Consider the following 20,241-nt stretch of genomic DNA (forward strand, 5'->3'; position numbering starts at 1 on the left):
CACCAGTTATAAAGACACGGACTTTATTAAACTTGTGTTTATGTGAAAAAGCCTCCCCCATCTGATAGCATAGAATCCGCTCACTCAGGAGGCTGTTCTTTATAAAGGTGGTAGTTTCTTATACTATCAAAAGGGAGAGGTTGGTTATTTCCATCATCCACATACAACTCACTCCCCAAAGATACCAAAGTTTGAAGCCCCTGGCCAAGTGGGACCACTGGGGAGCCACCCAGAACCTCTCAGACTACACTGATATTTCAAGATAACCACAAAATTAAGAATTTGCCCAAGCCATTCCCCACTGTCCTGTTGTACTCACTTGTTTTAAAAGGTGATTTTTTTTTCTTAGTGGAAAAAATGAAACAGTGAGCCAAGAGCTTTTTAACTTTTCCTTCAATGAAAGCCTCTCATCTTGAAAAGAAATGTTTTTCTTCAGCAACAAAGGTGGTAGAGGAGACTCTTGTACTTTTGCAACAAGTTTTATAATGTTAACACTGGCCTTCATAAAGCACCTAGTAAGAAAGCCAAAGGATAAGATGTTGCATTTCTTTTAAAATAATTTAAAATATATTAAATTTTCCAAAGGCAGATTTCATTTGAATGAGGTGTCTTGATCGATAACTACACACCATTGAAGGAGAACAGTACTTTCAAGGAGCTATTTTTGTTAAGGGGTAGAGTTGAAACTGGCTGATTAGTCTGCTGAGGTGAAGCAGCAAGTCAGACCGTACGTGAAAATCAGCCAAAGGGGTGACAACAATTCTCTACACAATGAAGAAGAGACATCTTCACAACTGTTCGACTTAAGAACTATGGTTTTTAGATACCACGGAGGAAAACACAGTTGTACCTTAACATCTGTTGAGAAAATACAAATAAATATGCTACAAATGGCAAACCACTGACAACTCAGTAGCCATTTGAACAGTCATGCAGTTTAGGAACACATCCTTGTGTAATCGGACATACACATTTGTCATCTCCTGCACATGCACACCACTGTTTATAAAAAAAAAAAAAAAAGCCATTTATAGTGTATCAGTCAGGAGTATGGCCTCTGAGTCACCTGTAATTTAGTTAATACCTCACAGCAGACGGCTCCACGAAAACTTGGTCCTGCTGGTCAGAGGGAGCTGGAGGAAGGAAAGCACTTGCCAACATCAAAGCCACTCTGACACAGCAGGAGAGAACTTTAAACAATGTCACCACTGCACCTAGATGTGATAGTGACATGTATGAGGCAGAAGCCATACTTTGCCAGTACTTGCCAGTCGAGGGAATAATCTGCCACTACAGAGAGGCTCTCAAGGCCTGGTTACTCTGCTTATCAAATCAACAGGAGTAACTGCGCTCTGAATCAAAATGACCTGGAAAAGCGTTGGATACTGCCGTCTCTAAGTGGGCTGAGGATTTCAGGTGAGGCTCTGCTGCCATGGAAGTGGAATCCTCTCCGTGGCTGAGTCCCACAGGTCACGGAGAGAAACGGATGACTAGTCCACCAAAATCTGCTTTTGCTACACTCTGTTCACTATCTCAAAGAGAAATTCTATTTCAATCCAAGACCAGACGTTTGGCCCATCGTTCCAGCTACTCCTCTGCCAGGAAGGCTTATCTTGCTACAAGAAAACAAGACTATGGCGCGTGGCTTAAAAAGTCCTGTATGTGAGGAACTCTTTCATTTTCTTGGGGATCGGCAGTGCTAGCACTTGGTAGGTGGTCAGGAAACTTCGAAGGGCTTTTCGGCATAAGTGCTTCAGTGAGGACAGGACCCGAGGAGCTGTCCAGAACTGGACGTGGCCATCCCTTGTCCTGAAACCAAACAGAAACCAGCGCTTTAAGACAGACCTTAGAAATCCATGTTTTCACTGTGATGGATATTACTGTTTCTACTCTGACTTGCATTAGCAGGAGACACCCAGGGAGTGCAATGCAGCCCTTAAATGCAACCCTGATGGTTGAAATCAACATTAAGGCTGTAATGCTGAATAATTAAGACCACTGAGAGGATCATAAGAACTCAAGACACCTTTGTTACCAAAGTGCTATCTGTGAGCAACGGCCCCTTCTCAATCACATTGTGAGTTCCAATGTATCAGAGGGAAGAGTGCTGCCTCCTGAATTATAGATGCTCCCTATAAGGTGGTCTCTGCCCTAAATGGTTTTCCAGATTCTGCATCATCTCGACTTACGCCTCCTTGTGGACTTGGCCCATTAAGTGGCACGAATCATAGTTTTTTAGTTACATTTAGATTAAATACTAAGAGTAAATGATAGCCTATAATGGCAGAAAAGAATATTAGAATTTTGTGTCATCTTGGATTTCCTTAAAGCCTTCATCATAGGCAAGAACATTCTAGATTCTTTCTTTCCTTAAAAAGCTACATGGTACACTCAGCAGAAACTGTTCTCCATCTGTTCAGCTATCAGACACATACCCTGTGGCAATAACTCCACCATGTGGAAAAAATGTGCAGCAAAGACCATTGGTCATAGGAGCAAATGCAATTGGAGTTTTCAGTTCCAGGGCCCAGATCCTGAGGAGTCTGGACAAGAAAGAGAGAAAAGAAATGTTCACACATTAGTAGACCTGGGGCCAGACCCAGAGGGTGATGCTACAGTGACTTGCAGAGATTTGCTCTGAGGCCACACACAGAATTTTTCTTCATTACCTGTCATCTGCCACTGTGGCGAGGTACAAGCCTTCAGGAGAGAAGCACACAGATCTCAGGGAGCTAATGTGGACGTCACTGTCATCCATGGGGGGGTCAAGTTGCGTGTGGCTGAGGAGAAAGAAACAGGACAGTAGGCCTGGGGTGACAGCCACTTTCCACCCTTCACCTTCATTCCTGGGCAGGTGGCCCAAATGCTGTGGCTATATGATAGGCTCAAAGACCCAGTCTTACCCCATATGGAGAACCTTGGAAAAAGCAGACTGAAAAAGAAGCGTATTTCCTAAGTGTCTCATGGAAGGGGCTAAAGAGTTAGTCACACTCCCTGTACTAATTTCCTTACGCAAAGTAGGTCAGCCCTCACTTTAATGCCACAGTACAAACTGAAAGTCTTTTTTCAGCTAAGATACATGATAATTATAGGACTACCTATTATTTGCTTCAGAAAACAACAGAGAGGAAAAAGACCCAAGTTTGAGAGAACATGAAAATTCATTTTGGAAATACCAGTTTCAGTAAGAGGATCATTCTGAACTTGCTACTACAGTTATTAGTAAATGGAAAGAAACAGTCATTTTGAGGTTTCATTATCACTGAATCCAGAGAAGTACACAGAGCCTCCTATACTGGTAGCCTCGAAGGCACTTGGGTCTGATTTGAGAACATAAGTGACAATGGAGTGCCACTGCATGCCACTGTCTCAGAAGCAGCACTGAATGCACAGTGCTTCTTACCCAGGCTGTCCCCTTCCCTGCCCCGGACTCTATGAGGGCCGTGCCTAACCCAAGGCAGCTTTCTCATCAGTCACCCCGACCCCCTGCCCAAGAAAGTCATCAGCAGGGATTCCATCCTTACTGGAGTAACCTCAGCCTCTCGCCAGTATAGGGGTCCCACATGATCACATTGGTATCATAAGAAGCCGTGACAAGCAAGGCGGAGTCAGGGGAGAAGTCACAAGACACAACACTGCTTTGGTGGCCCTCTAGCTTCCGGATTAATGTGTAGGATCGCATGCTCCATAGAAACACCTGTGGAAAGGAATAGGTGCCTGGTTAAGGGTGGCAATAAAGTGCTTAGAATGTAAACAGTGTGAAATGACATAGCAATGCCTACATCAGACCCCACGGCCAGGTGAAGCCAAGCTCTCCACTTTTGTATAGCTCTCCCAGAATGCATCACAGCGGTTAAGGTAAAGGAATAGGTCTGAATTCTTGAGACACCCAACCAGTACACATGTTCAAGAAGCCTGCTCTGAGGGAGAATAAACCCAGCCAACCTTGGGAAGACCACCTGCCAAAATGTACCATTAGATTTCTGAGTTTTGCTTCTGAGCCCTGTTTGCAAAATCACAGTGTGTGCTGATGAAGACTCAAGCCAAGAACTATCTTGTCCTTTCAGTTAAAACCAAAAATAGGGGTCAGGTGAGCTCCAGGGCTCCCAACAAAGCAGTGGCACCTTGCCAGTACATTTTACACCATGTGTTTACAGAATGGTGGAAATGTGCCCTACAACTGTACATACGATCTGACGTGGTTCATCACTTGAAAGGTCTTTGAGAATCATTAAAAATGAGATCTTATTTTCTTCCCTTTCAACTCGATTCCACGTCGTTCCAAACCCTAAATAAATGATTAACCACCTGGGATGTACCACATAGTGAACTCAACTTTCCCGAGTTAGTCACAGCAAACAGCTCAATACAGATGTAAAATTTACACAAACTGTTTCCAAATTGTTCTTAAGTTTCTAATACTTTCTTAAATAACAGACGTCAGAACACCGTTCAACTAAGTAACCATCCATTTTGATTTGAAATGGAAATCCAAATTACACAGATTCTAATTGTTCAGAGGGAAATCTGAACAGAGATATGGGTTACGACTTCTAGAATCTGAGACTCCAAAAATTTTTTTAAAAAGCTGAGACTCCAAGGGGAAAAGAAATGTAAAAAGCAGTTTTATTATTTTATAAAGGCAAACAAACAGCCCATCTCCAGTGATGAGAGTAATCCATCTACTTAAACACCTCTTCTCTTTTGGTTTATGTCAAAATGCAAATCAAAAGCGAGCAGGAGGAGGTGCTGGCCCATAAGCATGCCTTCTGTTAGAGCTGGTTTGCAGATGGATTTTGAGGCACTGGGCTTATTTGCCCTCTCACACATAAGGCCCGTTCAGACCTCCAGGTCTTGCTAGACTCTGGCAACAGAGGAAATGGCACCCAATGTCCGAGCCTTACCGACTTCTCTCCAGCTGCAGAGCACAGCATGCTGCAGTCGGGGGAGATGGAGCAGCAGTAAACCCACTGCAGGTGGCCCGATAACACCTGAATCTGTTTACCTGGCACAGAAAAGGAGCAAACGGTGAACCAATTCCCATAACCATACAGCTGGGGGACAGGACTGGTAGTAATGGCCCACCTACCCAATATATTCACCTGGTTCTCTATCAACTGAGCCCAAAGGCCCACTTTCTTTAATGCAGAGAAAGAAATACGCCATGATTTGTCATTTAAACACCTGATATCTATTAATACAATATTTTAATCCCCAAGGAAATCATTACCTCCCGTTTCACCAAAATCCACAAGATCAGTAGGCTAAAGGCTGTACATAGATCAGATCCAACCCCTTTGATAGTAGAAAACATTCTTTTCAGACTACCCACCCCCCCACCCCCACCCGACTACCTCTAGTACTTTGAAGCATCCTTTCAAATGTTAAGAATGTTCTATCTTCACTTCTGTACTTTACACTCTAATGGTCTCGCCCTCTCCCAAAGGTCCCACTGCTCTCTCTCTCACCCTCACCAGTGTCTGGATAGTGACGGTGCAGAATAACGAGGGCCATGTGCTCTGCAGTCAGGAGAACTTGTGTTTGAACCCTGACTCCACTGATTACTCAGCACATACCCCAGGCCCACTCACATAATTGCTCTTCTGAGTTTTGGGAAAATATTAAATGCCCATCCATAAGCATAAAAGACCATGTGGATATATGGAATACATCTACCCCATTAATTCAGATGGCACTAAGAATCTAGATTTTCCGTTTTATGGGGAAAATGTGAGGAACCCATTTTTGTGGAACAATATCCCAAAGCCCACAAATATAAGTGTCTTAAGTGTCTAAGAAGGATCATGCAAGTATAGAGGGAAATACAAAAGGTTCTTAGCATGGGTCATGATTACAGGGTGATTACAGGGAAGGCAGTGGTGGGGTGGACAAAATAGGGAAAGAGATGGAGAGGATGAAAACCAAAACAAAAAAGGGAAAAAACTTTTATGAACATAAATAGTTATGCATATGCCTTTAAGAGTGTGTGTGTGTGTGTGTGTGTGTGTGTGTGTGTGTGTGTATGGGTGTATATAGTATTATTACTAATAAGTCATGGTTTCTTCAGCCATCAAATAAGAATAGTACCAACACCCACCCCCAACCCCCGGGTGGTTGTGAATGCTGAACAAATTTGGGCAGGACTCCATACCTACAAACACTACTTAGCCCCCTCCCCTCCTGAGAAAGTCCTAGTGCGCTTGCCAGCTCCCAGTCCCCTTCAGCTAGTCTTCCCTTCCCAACCACGGAAAGACTTAAAATCACTTCAAGGATCTTCTTTAGATGGTGACAAGCTGCCTCTGGATACACGTTAAAAATGGTACTGCCTTGGAGAAGCCTTCCCATCACCAGATCTATCTTGTGACTTCAAGTTCCACAGCTGAGGGCAGAGACTACCCAGAGTTCTCTTGGTGACCAGATGCTATCAGATGAGGACACCACAAGCACCAACTTGGCAGTCTGACAAGTCATCAGGCGTGATTCTAAGAGGGCAGGAGGAGGTCCCCTCATGGTTGTGGAAAGCTAGCAGTCATGGCTGGGGCAAGAGTACCGGCGCCTTGGTATTACTGGGGGTGGGTGTGCCTCTGTTTTACCTGTCCATGTTGCCATTTCCTCCTTCCACCTCCCTCCAGCCCCTACGTCCTGCCCACATGGGGAATAAAGGGCCTGGCAATAAATTCCCCTTCCCTATGTCACCTTTCCAGTTGAAGATCAATAACCAGAGATGTATGGGCCACCTCTCTATACAGTTCTGCCCAAAGCAAAATTCCACCAAAGTTGACCCTCTCTAGCTAAGAGGATTCTGGGCAAAGATTCCACTTCACAAAGAAACTTCATTTCTAATAGGAAGTACCCAACATGGACGACTTCCTCTAGATCAGTGGTCCTCAACCTAGGGAGACTATGCCTCCACATGGACAGGGAGCAATGTATGGAGACGTTTTGGCTGTCACAACCACAGGAAGTGCTTGGAGACTATGCCTCCACATGGACAGGGAGCAATGTATGGAGACGTTTTGGCTGTCACAACTACAGGAAGTGCTTCTAGCATCTGGTAGGGAGAGCCCAGGGATGCTGCTCAACATCCTAGAATGCACGGACAGCCTGTAACAAAGAATTAGTGTGCCCAAAATGTCAATAGTGCCATGGTTGAGAAAACTTATGTGACATCATCTATTTTCGACAGGGTTGAAAACTGATTCCTAGTAATCATGTACAAAGTATACATATGCATTCAGTGCATAAACAGTGTATTTTTGGTATTGATGTTCTCATGGGGACGAGGCAGGTGTGTGATTAGGAAAAAAGGTCTTAAAAGAGTCCTCAGGAAATTCAGTTGAGAAACACTATTCTAGATAAAAGTGATACTGGTAGAGAAAGGGCAAATATAGTATTTTTAGAGCTACCAAGTGGTTCCATCACTTCCATACCATGTTTATTCAGGTCCCAGATGCGAAGAGTCTTATCCCGAGATGCCGAGACCAAAATCAAACTGCCACTGGGTGTGAAGCTCAGATCTCTCACAACATCTTGGTGGCCAGAAAGATTCAAAAGCAGGAGCCCTGGCATGGGAGCAGGAGCACTCAGTCAGTGGGAGAGGCGGCAGCCAGTCTGCTGGTCATGGCTACGCCCCACAACCAACTAGGAGGCTGGCAGCCTCTCTGGTCCTCGAGAACATGCACCCTGGGACCTTGTCCCGCCACAAAAGACCTACCTGTCTGCACCTCCCAAATCTTGATCTGCCCATCATTGAGGCCTGTAGCAAGGATTAGGCAAGAGATGTCCGGCACTTGGGGATGGTGGCGTGCCCAGAGCTTCCTGCTAGGTGGAGAAGGCCACGGGCTAAAGGCCAAACCCCAGACAATCTGCCCACAATCCAAAGTCTTCTCCTTTGGGCTGCCTCGTCCTTTTGTATCATTTTTGCTGCTTCGGCTTTTGGCTTCAAACCCTTTAGGGATGCTGCAGGAAGCAGAGATTTCTTCATAAGTCAAAAATTGCCACTGAGTCAACCAACTTTTCATGCCATGATATTGGCATACTGAGACATTAAGGTTCTAGAAACAAATTGGTCTTCGGTGAATTCTGGCATGACTTTTCATTTCTTTTTAGAATTCCCATAACAAAGACTTCACTAGCCTTAGTTCATACCATTTGTGATAGTCCTGCAATGGGATGACCTGCCTTGTGGGATAACTAGATCACAGGAGCTCCAGGGAGCCATACGCTTCCTCAGAAAGTTCTCTCAGGTTTGGTGCATGGAAGGAAAGATGCACACAGTTTTTCCCATGAGGAAGAAAGCATGCTGTAGGTTTGGAACTAGGACAGATCTTAGAACTTGAATAGCCATCTGCTGCTCCCTGCCTGGCGAGTCCTTTTATCTCTAGCTTAGAAAGCCCCAAGGAGCAAGAAAATAAAGCCTTTTTTGGCTCACACAGTTTGCTTGGTACAAGTTGGTTTCTACCTCCACTATGTTCTAACCAATTAGTGAGGCTCTTTCACTTACTTCTCTGGGTACATCCAGCACAGGAACCAACCAGCAGGGGGAAAGAGCCCACAGAGCTGTGGCGAGCTACACTGACCTCAAAGATCCCATGGCCTGAACCGCTCCTTTTATGTTCTACTTATGGTGAAACACAGGCCCAGATGAGCTGCATGAGATTAATTCCCTAAGATCTAGACCCTGCCCATCACCCCCACAGTAGACCAAATCTAACAGGCTTGAGCAGTTGGTTAGCCCTGAGGCTCAAAATCAAAGTTTATTGTCTGCAGTATACTTTATCAGTACAAGTATTAAGTTCTCCTTTTCTGTGTGACCCTGAACACACTCTGGGGTGTATTAAACTAGGGAAATGAAGATGATGAAGCTGGAACCCAGTTCCATGAAAAATCCTATATTCAATATATGTAACTAAGACCTCGTTATGCATTAGACTTGTTCCCCCAAAGTTGTGAGTCATATTTTTGCCAAGTGTGTGGTTGAAATATTTTAATACTTCATATTAAATTTAACATTCTTTTAAAAAGAATTTTAACCAAGCTCACCAATAAAATTAGAAGGGAATAACTGAGGCAAACAGGCTCCATCAGCTCTAAAACTCTGTTAGTCCAAATCACAGGTTGGCAAGCTACGCCCAGGCCAGCAATCTGTTTTTATAGATAAGGTTTTATTTGAACACCACCACGTTCATTTGTTCACATGCTGTCAATGGCTGCTTTCACACTGTAACAGCAGAGCTGAGAAGTCTCAATCAAGACTATATGGCTCCCAAAGCCAAAAATATTTCCCACCTGAGCCTTCAAAGGACAAGTTTGCTGATCCCAGGTCTCAAAGGTCAAATGTAGCTTGAAAACTTCTTGTCCTGACAAACATCTGAATGTGATAATGAATGTCTTTTTGACTGACCCTGCTCAATCCACATGCCTCACAGAGCTGCCTAGGCCTGGCACAGGGGCCTAGGTCTGCTATCCAGGGAAGCCGTGTGGAAAAGGCAAGCCACAGGGAAAGCTCTGTTAGGACAGTTTGGTACCACCAAACCTACATTTATTTTTTTATAAAATCCTAATTTCTGCATTTGATTAAGGAAAAATCTGTAGCTACTTTATTGCAAAGGAATTAAGGCACATCTGCATATTAATTCATCTTAACATCATAGATTTAATTTCTCTATAAAGAGATACTAAAACCTCCATTTTAGGTGTAGAGTTAATTTTCCTAGGCTCACAAAATCAGGGGCAGAACTGGAACAAGAACTTAAGTCCTGGGTATCCAAGCCTACTACTTAACAGATCCCCTGGACTTCAGAGTTTGCCAATGAATCGAGGGATGAGTTATGTGGGGGGGGGGTGCATGCACAGGAAAGGGATAGCTCAGGGCAAGGCAGAGTCACTGGGGGAATTTAACTTTACTGAAATTCAAGTTTCTAAAAGCTGCACAAGGTAGTACAATTATTTGGTTAGTACCAACTATTTCCTCAATACCAAAAGCACCATTTTTTAAAAAGTGTGTAGCACTTCAAACAAGAATCTAAAGACTTCTGATTGCCCCTTTTAAAGGACTTTTAAAATAACAATTATTTTAAATTATAAAAGTAATAAAGATGTGGGGAAAATTTGGAAGTGAGACAAGTAATAAAATAAAAATTACCCATAATCCTAACACTACTCTAGCCAGAGTAAACATTTCACTTTTGAGTTTTTATTTATGCATATGTACCTAAGTTTTTCAAAGACAAATTTGGGGGGATCCCTGGGTGGCTCAGTGGTTTAGCGCCTGCCTTCATTTCATGCCCAGGGTGTGTGATCTTGGAGTCCTGGGATCGAGTCCCACATCGGGCTCCCTGTGTGGAGCCTGTTTCTCCCTCTACCTGTGTCTCTGCCCCTCTCTCTCTCTGTGTCTCTCATGAATAAATAAAATCATTAAAAAAAGACAAATTTGGATATTACACATATGGTTTTATAGCTTACTTTTTTATTAAGTCTTATAAACATTTTCCTAAGTTATTATTCTTCAAAATGTGTGATTTTTCCCTAAAACAAGTAACTTCTCACTTAACATATTAAACAATAACATTTCTCTTATTATTTTAAGCAACAGATACACAAAATGGATTAATACTCGAGTTCCCTGAGTTTATACTGGACAGATATATTTACCTGTAGTGACATATATGTTTGAATATAAGAATGATTTTCAGGAAAACAGAGTTTTCATTTGTACACTTTTTAAAAAATTCTTTTTCAGACTCTAAATTTATACCAGACTGGATATAAAGTTGAGTTTCTTGCATTTAGGGTAAGATATCAATAAAAAAAATGAAAGACCTTAGCATTCTCATTAAACTGACCACAGAAGGAACTGAAAATCATGATTAAAAAAAAAAAGTCTCTGAAGGCTGCAAAAATATTCTATGACAATGCCATGATTTCCTTTACCATCCTTTCACTACCAGGTTTTAAGTGATTTCTGATTTTTCCCTACTATAGAACTAATTCCGTGATGAAAGTCAGTGTATAGAAATAGATGACCCCATTTCTGAGATTCCTAGTAGCAGGAAAAACATCTTCAAGGTCCTTGATGCAGAATGCCGAAAAGCCAGATGTACACCCCTCAATCCTAGTGGTGCCCAGAATACCTGTCTCAGCAAGCTCTTGTCAGTGGGACCTGTCACCAAAGCCACAAGTTCCAGACTGAACTTACAAAACACTTTAATGTGCAATTTATAAGAAATGCCTAAAGCAAAATAAATGGGACCCTCAAGGGTAGAGGCCACAGTGGGTTTATTTCAAGATTCCCAGCCCCTAGCTCAACGTCAGGCAAAGATTTCCAACAAATGCTGCCTGAATAAACACAGACCCATGTGGAGTTGCCCTGTCCCTGGTTGGGCCATCTGACCTGGAGCTCACAGCATGCAGACGCTGGGCCCTGTCCAGCCCAAAGAAAGAAACCAGTTAATACCAGAAACAATTTGGTTGATAAAGAAAAAAAACAAAAAACAAATTTAAAAGTGAGCAAAGGATGTGCAATGGATGTTTCTCCAAAGAAGATATACCACAAGGTGCTCCAAGTCAGAAACCATCAGGAAATGCAAATCCAAACAATGAGATGCCATTTCCAATTCTACTAGGATGGCTCTGCTAGAATGGAAAAGACACCTGAGTGGCTCAGTGGTTGAGTGCCTGCCTTTGGCTCAGGACATGATCCCATAGTTCCGGTATTGAGTCCTGCATCAGGCTCTTTGCACAGAGCTTGCTTCTCCTCCCTGTGCCTCTCTCTGTCTCTCTCTCTGTGTCTCTCATGAATAAATGAATAAAATCTTTAAAAAAAAAATAGAATGGAAAAGACAGAAAATAAAGTGTTGAGGATATGGAACAGGTGTGGAGGATATGGAAATCCCACACATCACTGGTGGGACTGCAAAATGGCGCAGCCACCTTCAGCAGCAGTCTGTTTTCCAAGTGGTGGAATACTGCAAGCACGTGTCCATGCAAAAGAATGCCATCCATACATGTGCACAGCAGGATTATGCAAACAGCCAAAAAGGGAAAACCACCTTAGCATCCAGCAACTGATAAATGTATACATAAGGTGAGCTGTCTCCATACAATGGAGGATTATTGGGCAGTAAGAGGAAATGCCGTACCGATATCATAAGAGGGATGACTGGAAACCTTATCCTCAGTGCAAGAAACCTGTCACAGAAGACTATACGGTGTAAGATTCAATGTACAGAAGAAGTCCAGAATAAGCAAGTCAACAAAGACAGGGGATTTGAGGCCGCTCAGGGCTGGAGATTGGAGGATGACAAGTGAGGGATGTGGGGCTGCTTTCTGTGGCAATGATAATGGTTTTGAGATTAATCATGGTGAGAGTTACACAACTCCCTGCATATACTAAAAGCCACTGAACTGTGTGCTTTAAATGTGCAGACTGTATGGTATGTAAATTATATCTCATTAAAGCTGTTAGAAAATAACAGCAGGGCTAACATGATCTCCACAGAATTAATTTTCACACGAACTGACCGTGGGACTCTGGAAACCCCAATGATCAATTCCTGAACTGCTGGCAGCCATCCCCGCCCTTCCTGTGCTCAGGCAGGGAGACCCCAAAGGGCAGGGAGTAAAGTGGGAACCCACTCTGGTTCCCCGCCATGAGGACTCCCCCGTTCCTCTGGGTTTGGGGGTGTGAGAACTTACAACTGCTCCTCCAGCGGCCAGGGGATCAGCTTGACGATGCAGTGTCCTTGAGACCATGCGAACCAGGAACCATCTGGGGAGAAGGCGACACTCCAGGTCTCACAGCTCGACTTCCAATCAAACTGATGGGGGCGCCCGGGCTTGAGCTCAGCAAGCAGCAGCGGTTCCTCTGAGACAGGAGACAGCATGCTTCAAATAAACACTCTCGCTTCCAGGGGCGAGGGAAGTAGGGAGCCAGGCTCCGGACCACCTTGCTGACTCAGACCCAGGAAAGCCACCGTCTCCCCACGGCAATGGGTGATAGTTTGGATTCCGGGAGGGAGTTGTCATTTAAATGACCTGCGGCAATCACAGGAGCCACAGGCCACATTCCAGCGCAGTTACTCAGCCCTGGCACTGGCCACTGCCGGTTAACCATGACTCAGAGTAACCTTTGTACGAGTGACCCGGGTGAATGGGGGCCTCATTTTCCTATGAATGCCTGAAGAGGAAGAAAGGAGAGCCGGTCAGGCTGGGACCAGGCTAGATGGTACAGATTAGGAAGCCTTCCAATGGATTTAAGGTCTCCCCAAAAGAACCTGCCAGCTGGGGAGCCAGTGCAAGAAGGAATGTCTGAAACTCAAAGGCTCCCGGTCACTCACCAGCATCCTCCTCCTCATCAAGGCGAAAATGTGCAGCACCCGCCATGCTTCCCGCCGTTCAGACCCCTTGATCTGGCCTCCCATTTCCATCTCTGCTCTAGTTTAAACTTCATCCCAATCTTGCCCAGAACTTTTATAAGACAGCCCTGATTTTCCTGGCCCCAGGAACTCTGCTAAAGCTGGAACACACATCACCTTTCCCTTACATTCCAAGGCTCCCACCTGGGTACACAGTGAGGGCAGCGGAGCCCAGGCCCGCCTCCTTCCTGTGACCTCTGGCCACCTGCCACACTCTGGCCACACCCCAAGCAGCTCACTCATGTTCATACCTGGGATGATGAGAATCCCAAGCACATATCCTGATCTCTACCCAGGCAGAAATCAGTCCCATCCTGCTTACTTCATTATCTCCTATAGTTACAAATTACCCTCTACCAGAATTTAAGCACCCTGTTCGAACACCAAAATGATTTCATTTTCCTTTCCCTCAGGGCTGTGCATGGTGCCTTGTGAAGGGCGGGTGCTGCATTGGTGCTTCTTCAGCCACCTGGAGGGCAGTTTCTAGGTCAAGTCTCTACTCTAACAGAAGGTTCTCAAATGGCCGATGCAGATCATAAGTTAAAGGCATTCAGGGGGATCCCTGGGTGGCTCAGAGGTTTGGTGCCTGCCTTCAGCCCAGGGTGTGATCCTGGAATCCTGGGATCGAGTCCCACATTAGGCTCCTTGCATGGAGCCTGCTTCTCTCCCTCTGCCTGTGTCCCTGCCTCTGTCTCTCATGAATAAATGAATAAAATCTTTTTTTTTTAAGATTTATTTATTTATTCAGAGAAAGACAGAGAGGCAGAGACACAGGCAGAGGGAGAAGCAGGCTCCATGCAGGGAGCCTGACGTGGGACTCAATCCTGGGTCTCCAGGATCACACCCCAGGCTGCAGGTGGCGCTAAACCACTGCGCCACTGGGGCTGCCCAATGAATAAAATCTTTGAAAAAAAATAAAAAAAATAAAGGCATTCAGAATTTTTTTGATCACTAATTAGGATTGTGATACATACTCCTATAAAAACTGGCTTCCACTCCGAATGAGGTCACTTCCTGATGGCTACATTCCACTTCAGTAGTTTTGAGACCTTGACCCTTTTATGCCTGTCACCAGATAGATACTAATTTAAACAGCCCCTATTTCATATATTTTAGGATACACCTTTAGAGGTCTTCTCACACTTTGACCTCACTGCAATCAGGATATGTCTTACACATGATGAATTTTATAGTTAAATAGGCAGTATTTTTTTCTCAGTGATACATATGAACCATGGTATCTTGGGTTCAACGAAACAGATGGTAAACATGCATATGTAGTGAGAAGCATATCTGTATATGATATTTATATATGTATATATATAATACTTCCTGGTATATGTAATATAGAAGATAATGTAGGTAACTACCTCATTTTATAAAATAAATGTGTTGCTGAAGATTCTGTCTTTAAATAGAATTTTAATCTAGGAGACCTTTGGTGGCTTTGCTATTTAAAGAAAAATTAAGTTTCCTTGCAAGGAGAAAATTCATTTCGAGGTTCTATGTATAAATCTAGGTTTTAATACAGTAGGTCTATCTAAACTGGCATTTGTTTAGGCCTAAACAAAGGATTTCTCCTGAAATTTGTACGTTTGTACATGGCATCTTTTCATTTACACAATTACTGTCTGTTTGAGCATATTCCTTTAGGTGGGAATATATGCATGTTAAAAAGTTATTTTACATTTTCAATCCAAAACAGGTCTCTCAATATTACCAAGCAACTCTGTTGCATTGTCTTCATTCTCATTATTCCTAGACATTTTCTTATGGTGATCTAGCCCTAAACTGTCAATACCTCCTTCATGCAATCCAGTGGTTCTGAAGGGATGGTGCCCCCTGGGGACATGCGGACATGTCTGGAGACATTTTTGGTTGTCATAACTGGGGGTGGTGCTACTGGTATCTAATGAAAAAAAAGTCATGGATCCTACTAAGCATCCTAGAGTACACAGGACAGCCCTCCCTAACAAAGGATTATCTTGCTCAAAACATCGATAGTGCTAAGGTTGAGAAACTCAGATGTAGTCAAATATTAAATGACATCGATTGATCTGGAGGTACATTTTTATCTATTGGAGGATAGATATCTATTCCACCCTGATAATATTCACACTTGGTTCACCTCCTCCACAACAGGCACATTATCTATCCTCTTGACACCAAGAAGGCTCCGCCGATACAAAAAGGGGTCCTCCTTGTTTTCTTTTCCTTACTTCCCAAACCAAATCCATTAACAAGTTTTATCAAGGCTGTTTCCAAAAGGCTTGGCAAACCTAACCTCTCTCCATCTCCATGGCTACTATTCTAATCTATGCAAACCATCTCATCAACGTCATCTCTCACTAAGCAGCCTTCCAACTGTTCTCCTAGCTTCCATTCTGCTCCTCCCCATCCATTCTCCAGTGATCAGTTTCAACCACTCTTAGAATAAAATTCAAGCTCCTTACCATGCCCCTGAAGCCTTGTATAACCTCACCCCAGGCCTTCATCTCCTATCTGGGCCTATAACTCTCCCCTCTCTGCCCCAGGCTCCAGCCTGCCTCACCCCTAGACTGTGCTCAATTAGTTACCCACCTGGGGGCCTCTAGACAAGCTAGTCTCTTCACCTGGCATACCCTTCCATGACTGGCACCTTCTCTTCATTCGGGCTTGGCTCAAATAACAACTCCTTCGAGTCAATCTCCTTCACAACTCCTCACGTCATGTTATTTACAGCACAGTCACCATTATGACTAGTTATCTGTCTCCCCCCAACCAGGACAAATCCAGAGAAGCAAGGACCTCGTATGTTTATCCTCCGTGCTGAACAGAGTTCCTGGCAGAGAGCAGGCAGGCAGTATTTGTTGAATAAATAAACATGGTACACCTCTTTAAATATAAACAAAATGAAGCCCCTTAAAGTATTATGATGCCTATGCCAAACACTTCATATGAAATGCTTCTTAAACAAGAGCCATACCCAGATTTCACACTCTATTTCTGTGATTTGGAGATTTAATCTCCTGCTATTTCAGGCTCAGGAATCCAGGAGCTAAAAGAAGAAAAAAACTCAGGGACTCCTGTCTCTTCATTTCTAGAACTAAGGAAATTCTGAAGTGGAGTCTGGGCCCAAACTAAACTTGGCTGCTGGGGGCGAAAAGCCATAATTAGTGCAGAACTTAAAAAAAAAAAAAAAAAACAGAGCAGAGAGGATTCAGCTTTCATCTGGGACTGAACATGCCATGGTCCTTCATGGTGAAAAGGCCCATGGATCAGGGTTTTCTAGTTAAACATTGGGCTGTATTTGGACAAGCAGGCTGAATGGAAAATATATTTATTATTGGCTTCTTCCATGCAAGGACATTCACCTGAACATAGAGATGGAAGCAATGGCTCACTCCAGCCAGCAAGAAGCTTGGTGATTTTTCCTGCCTTAGCATCTTGACGTTAGCTGTTTCATATGACCCGGAAAATGGTAGGCCCAGATCTTTGTCTGAGGACTCCATTCAGGGCTTAGTGTTGATGTCACCTTCTTAGAGACCTTCCTGGCCTCACTATCTGAAGTGGCTCAGTCACTTTCCTTTCCTTCCGTTCAATTTTCTTTATAGGTACCACTTGCTCATCTTGCCTTGATTGCTTGTTTTTATATATTTACTGTCTATCTCTTCCCCACCCACCCCCAAACTTGCCTATCTGCTTGCTGCAGCTGTCCGATACAGTAACCGCTAGCCACACTTGACCACTGACCATTTGCAATATGCCAAGTCCAAACTGAGGCGGGCTCTTAAGTATATAACACATGTCATATTTAGAACTTAGTACCAAAAAAAACTAATATATCAATAATTGTGATTACATGCTGAAATGGTAATATTTTAGATGTGTTGGATTGACAGATACAATTTTAAAACTGGTTTCACCTGTTTCAGTTTTTTAATGCTGCCACTAGAACATTTTAAATAACAGCTGTGGCATTCTAGTTCTATTGGTCAGCACTGGCCTAGAGAGTGCCTGGCACACAGTAGATACTCAATAAATATTTGTCGAAAGAATAAATGAATTCTAACCAGTGCTCTGAAGAATATCTACTGTTGTCCATTGTAATCCCATTACAATGGGCTTTATTCAGTTTCAAAAGAACGTAAAAGTCTCTAGCCTTTTTTTTTTTTTTTTTTTTACAGCAACTTGGCAGCTCTCAACAGCTCTGCTCACACCCCAAAACACAGTCGTCAATCATTAGGAAAAACTCAGAACTGGAAACAGATTCCAGCTAAAAAGGGAGACTAGCTACAGATCGCTTTCAGTTTTAACTATAAGGAGTCAATGGAAACAACAGCGGAAGCTATAAAAAGATTCACATAAGATTCAGACAAACAGTAGGGGCCATTTAAAAAGTGGTAACACTCACTGAAAAGAAAGCCCTTATCTAGATGGGAAGGCAGAGAGAGCTGCCTCTACACCTTTTACTGAATGCCTAACTACAGTAAACAAAGAAATGTCATTTCCCAAATTAAAAAGTTACACCACCCCAGGGAATACCCTGATTTGAACCTACCCACCCACAATCCCCAGCTCCATCAAACTAGCCAGGGAAACGCAAACATCAACAATCAGAATCCTTCAGAGCAAGACGAGGCTTGAACTTCACTGGAAGAGTACCAAGACGTTCTGCAACAACTCTAAACCCAAGGCCTTGACCCCTTCTGAGAATTTTCTCTAAAGAAACTGCCTTTAAGCACGGGGGTATATTCAAGAGTTGGAACTCCCAGAATAAATCCCAAGCCCACCCCAAATTTCTGTACAGGGAGAGTTTAGAGGCAAAGTGGTTGGAAGCGAGAAGACAGAGGGATAGCCTGGAGGTTTTGCCTGTGCCTAATAAGCACACATAACAAGCACACTGAGATCACACGTTCATCTGGGCCGACTCTCCAAGTACATCCGATATTCTGACTTCGACACTGTTTTCTGATGACAGCTGTTAACAAGGCATGCACCTCACCCATCAATGTATCCTAAACTTGCCCGATCAAACAAGCCAGCAAGGATCAGCATCCCCAGCCCCACCCCACCTCTAGGAATAAGTCTCCTCTTGGGAGAGACTCGCAATAGATATTTTTAAATAGGGACCCAAACCCCATTCTTACGAACTGGCAAGTTTGGGAAGCTCCCGACCACCCACCCGGGCAAGTCCTATTATTATCCCATTTTGCAGGTACAAAACCGACTTAAGCGGCGGGTGCGCGATCACACCGCTTGTAAGGGACGGAGCGGACTCCCACCCACACCTGCAAGTGCGTCACCCGGCACCTGGGCACCCACCCCGGGGTCATCACCCCCTGCGGCCCGGCGGCCCCCCGCAGTCCCCCTAGGCGTAGGCGTCGGGCCTCGGGAGCCTCCCACGGTCCTGGGGGATGCGGATCCCCCGCACGCAGTGGCTCCAGCTCCTCCGGTCCAGTCCGCAGCGGGCGGGAGACCGGGTGGCGGCCTCTGACAGCGAAAGTGAAACAAAGCTGAGCGCCCGGCGCGCCCCCAGCCGCCGGCCCGCGCGGACAGCCCCGGCCTCGCGACCGCCCCGCGCCCCTCCCACCGCCCAGCCCGCGCCTCCGCTCGCCCCGGGGGGAAGGGGCCCGGCCCCGCCCGGCGGGAACCCGCGCGCCCCGACCCCGCTCACCTCCGGCCTCCATGGAGGACGCGCGCGGCCCCGCGGCAGGCGGCGGGCGCCTCAGCCCCCCGGGCCGCCCGCCCTCATGCCGCCCCCAAACAGCCCGCCCCCGCCCCGGCCCCCACCCCGGCCCCCGCCCCGGCCCCGGCCCCGGCCCCGGCCCCGCCGCCGCGCCCGCCGCCGCCCGGAGAGGCCATCAGCTGCTTCCCGTCACATGGCGGCGGGAGCGGGCGGGGATGCGCGGGGGGCGGGGCACGGGGCGAAGGGGCGGGGCCTCGGGGGAACGGGGTGGGAGGGCAGGATAAAACGGGGGGGGGGGGCAGAATAAGACCGGGGTGGGGAGGTGCGGTAGACGGCTGGGAGGCGGCGGGGGGCGGGGCCGGGGGAGAGTGGGGGGGGGGCGGGCAGGTGACTGCGGACCGGACACAATCCGGGGGGCGGGGCTGAGGGAAAGCGGTGGGGGGATGCAGGTGAGCGGGGCAGGCTCAAAACCGGGGGCTGCGGGGGTGAGAGAAGCAGGGGAGGGGTGAAAACCGAGTGGGGGCAAGCCGGGAGCGGAAGGGACGCGGCGACAACGGCGGGGGTGGGCGAGTAGGTGCAGGAGTTGAAGGCAGAAGACGGGGCGCGGCAGGGAGTCCGGGGTGGGGGGCAGGGCTGAGAAGAGAACCGCGGAGGGGTGGGGGGCGGCGAGCAGGACGAGACTGGCTGGAGAGCGAAGCCCTCAAGACGCCAGGGATCGGGGAGCTGGGGGGTGGCGGAGGGCGAGGAGAGAACTGGGGCGGGGGGCCCGGGAACCCCCTGGAGCCGCTGAGACGGGGGTAGGGAAGGAACGAGACTGCAGAATAAAATGGGGGCGCTGGGGCCGGGGCCTCGGAGGTTCAGTGGGAGCCGTGGCGGAGGAGCCTAGCTCCGGGGCTAGGAATGAACGAGGACCAGGGGAGGGGGTGCGCCCCGGCTTCTAAAGCGTGGGAACCAGAAAAAGACCAGCCCAGCGGGAAATGGAGGGTGAAAACGAGCGTGTCCGGGTTAAAATGGGCGGTGAGAAAAGAGGCAGCGGGCCGGACCAAAAGAGGGGGGAATCCCAGAAGAGCGGGGGTCCAAAAATGGAGAAGCTGCGTAAACATGGGTGTGACCCGGGAGGGCTGGAGGTCGCGGAAAGAGGTGTTGGGGGACTGCACG

At 46.1% G+C, this 20,241-nt stretch overlaps 1 protein-coding gene across 4 annotated transcripts; it reads right to left on the minus strand.

The window, feature by feature from the left end:
- Positions 1-376: 376 nt before the first annotated feature.
- Positions 377-19,227, minus strand: WSB2 (WD repeat and SOCS box containing 2). Of its 4 annotated transcripts, none has more exons than XM_072722943.1 (9): positions 19,072-19,227; positions 12,697-12,865; positions 7,715-7,959; positions 7,431-7,562; positions 4,905-5,005; positions 3,525-3,697; positions 2,670-2,780; positions 2,436-2,543; positions 377-1,809 (listed from the first exon to the last, which is right to left on the minus strand). In XM_072722943.1, exons 1-9 carry the CDS (start codon positions 19,082-19,084, stop codon positions 1,647-1,649), a joined length of 1,215 nt encoding a protein of 404 aa, XP_072579044.1. In that variant the 5' UTR covers positions 19,085-19,227; the 3' UTR covers positions 377-1,646. The 4 variants fall into 4 exon arrangements, with proteins under 4 accessions (XP_072579044.1, XP_072579043.1, XP_072579045.1 ...); XM_072722942.1 differs by lacking the exon at positions 19,072-19,227 and adding an exon at positions 18,720-18,974 and having other exon boundaries at positions 12,697-13,177; XM_072722944.1 differs by lacking the exon at positions 19,072-19,227 and adding an exon at positions 18,720-18,965.
- Positions 19,228-20,241: the final 1,014 nt, after the last annotated feature.

The sequence above is a fragment of the Vulpes vulpes genome, chromosome 10, assembly GCF_048418805.1.
Source record: "Vulpes vulpes isolate BD-2025 chromosome 10, VulVul3, whole genome shotgun sequence".
Taxonomy (NCBI): domain Eukaryota; kingdom Metazoa; phylum Chordata; class Mammalia; order Carnivora; family Canidae; genus Vulpes; species Vulpes vulpes.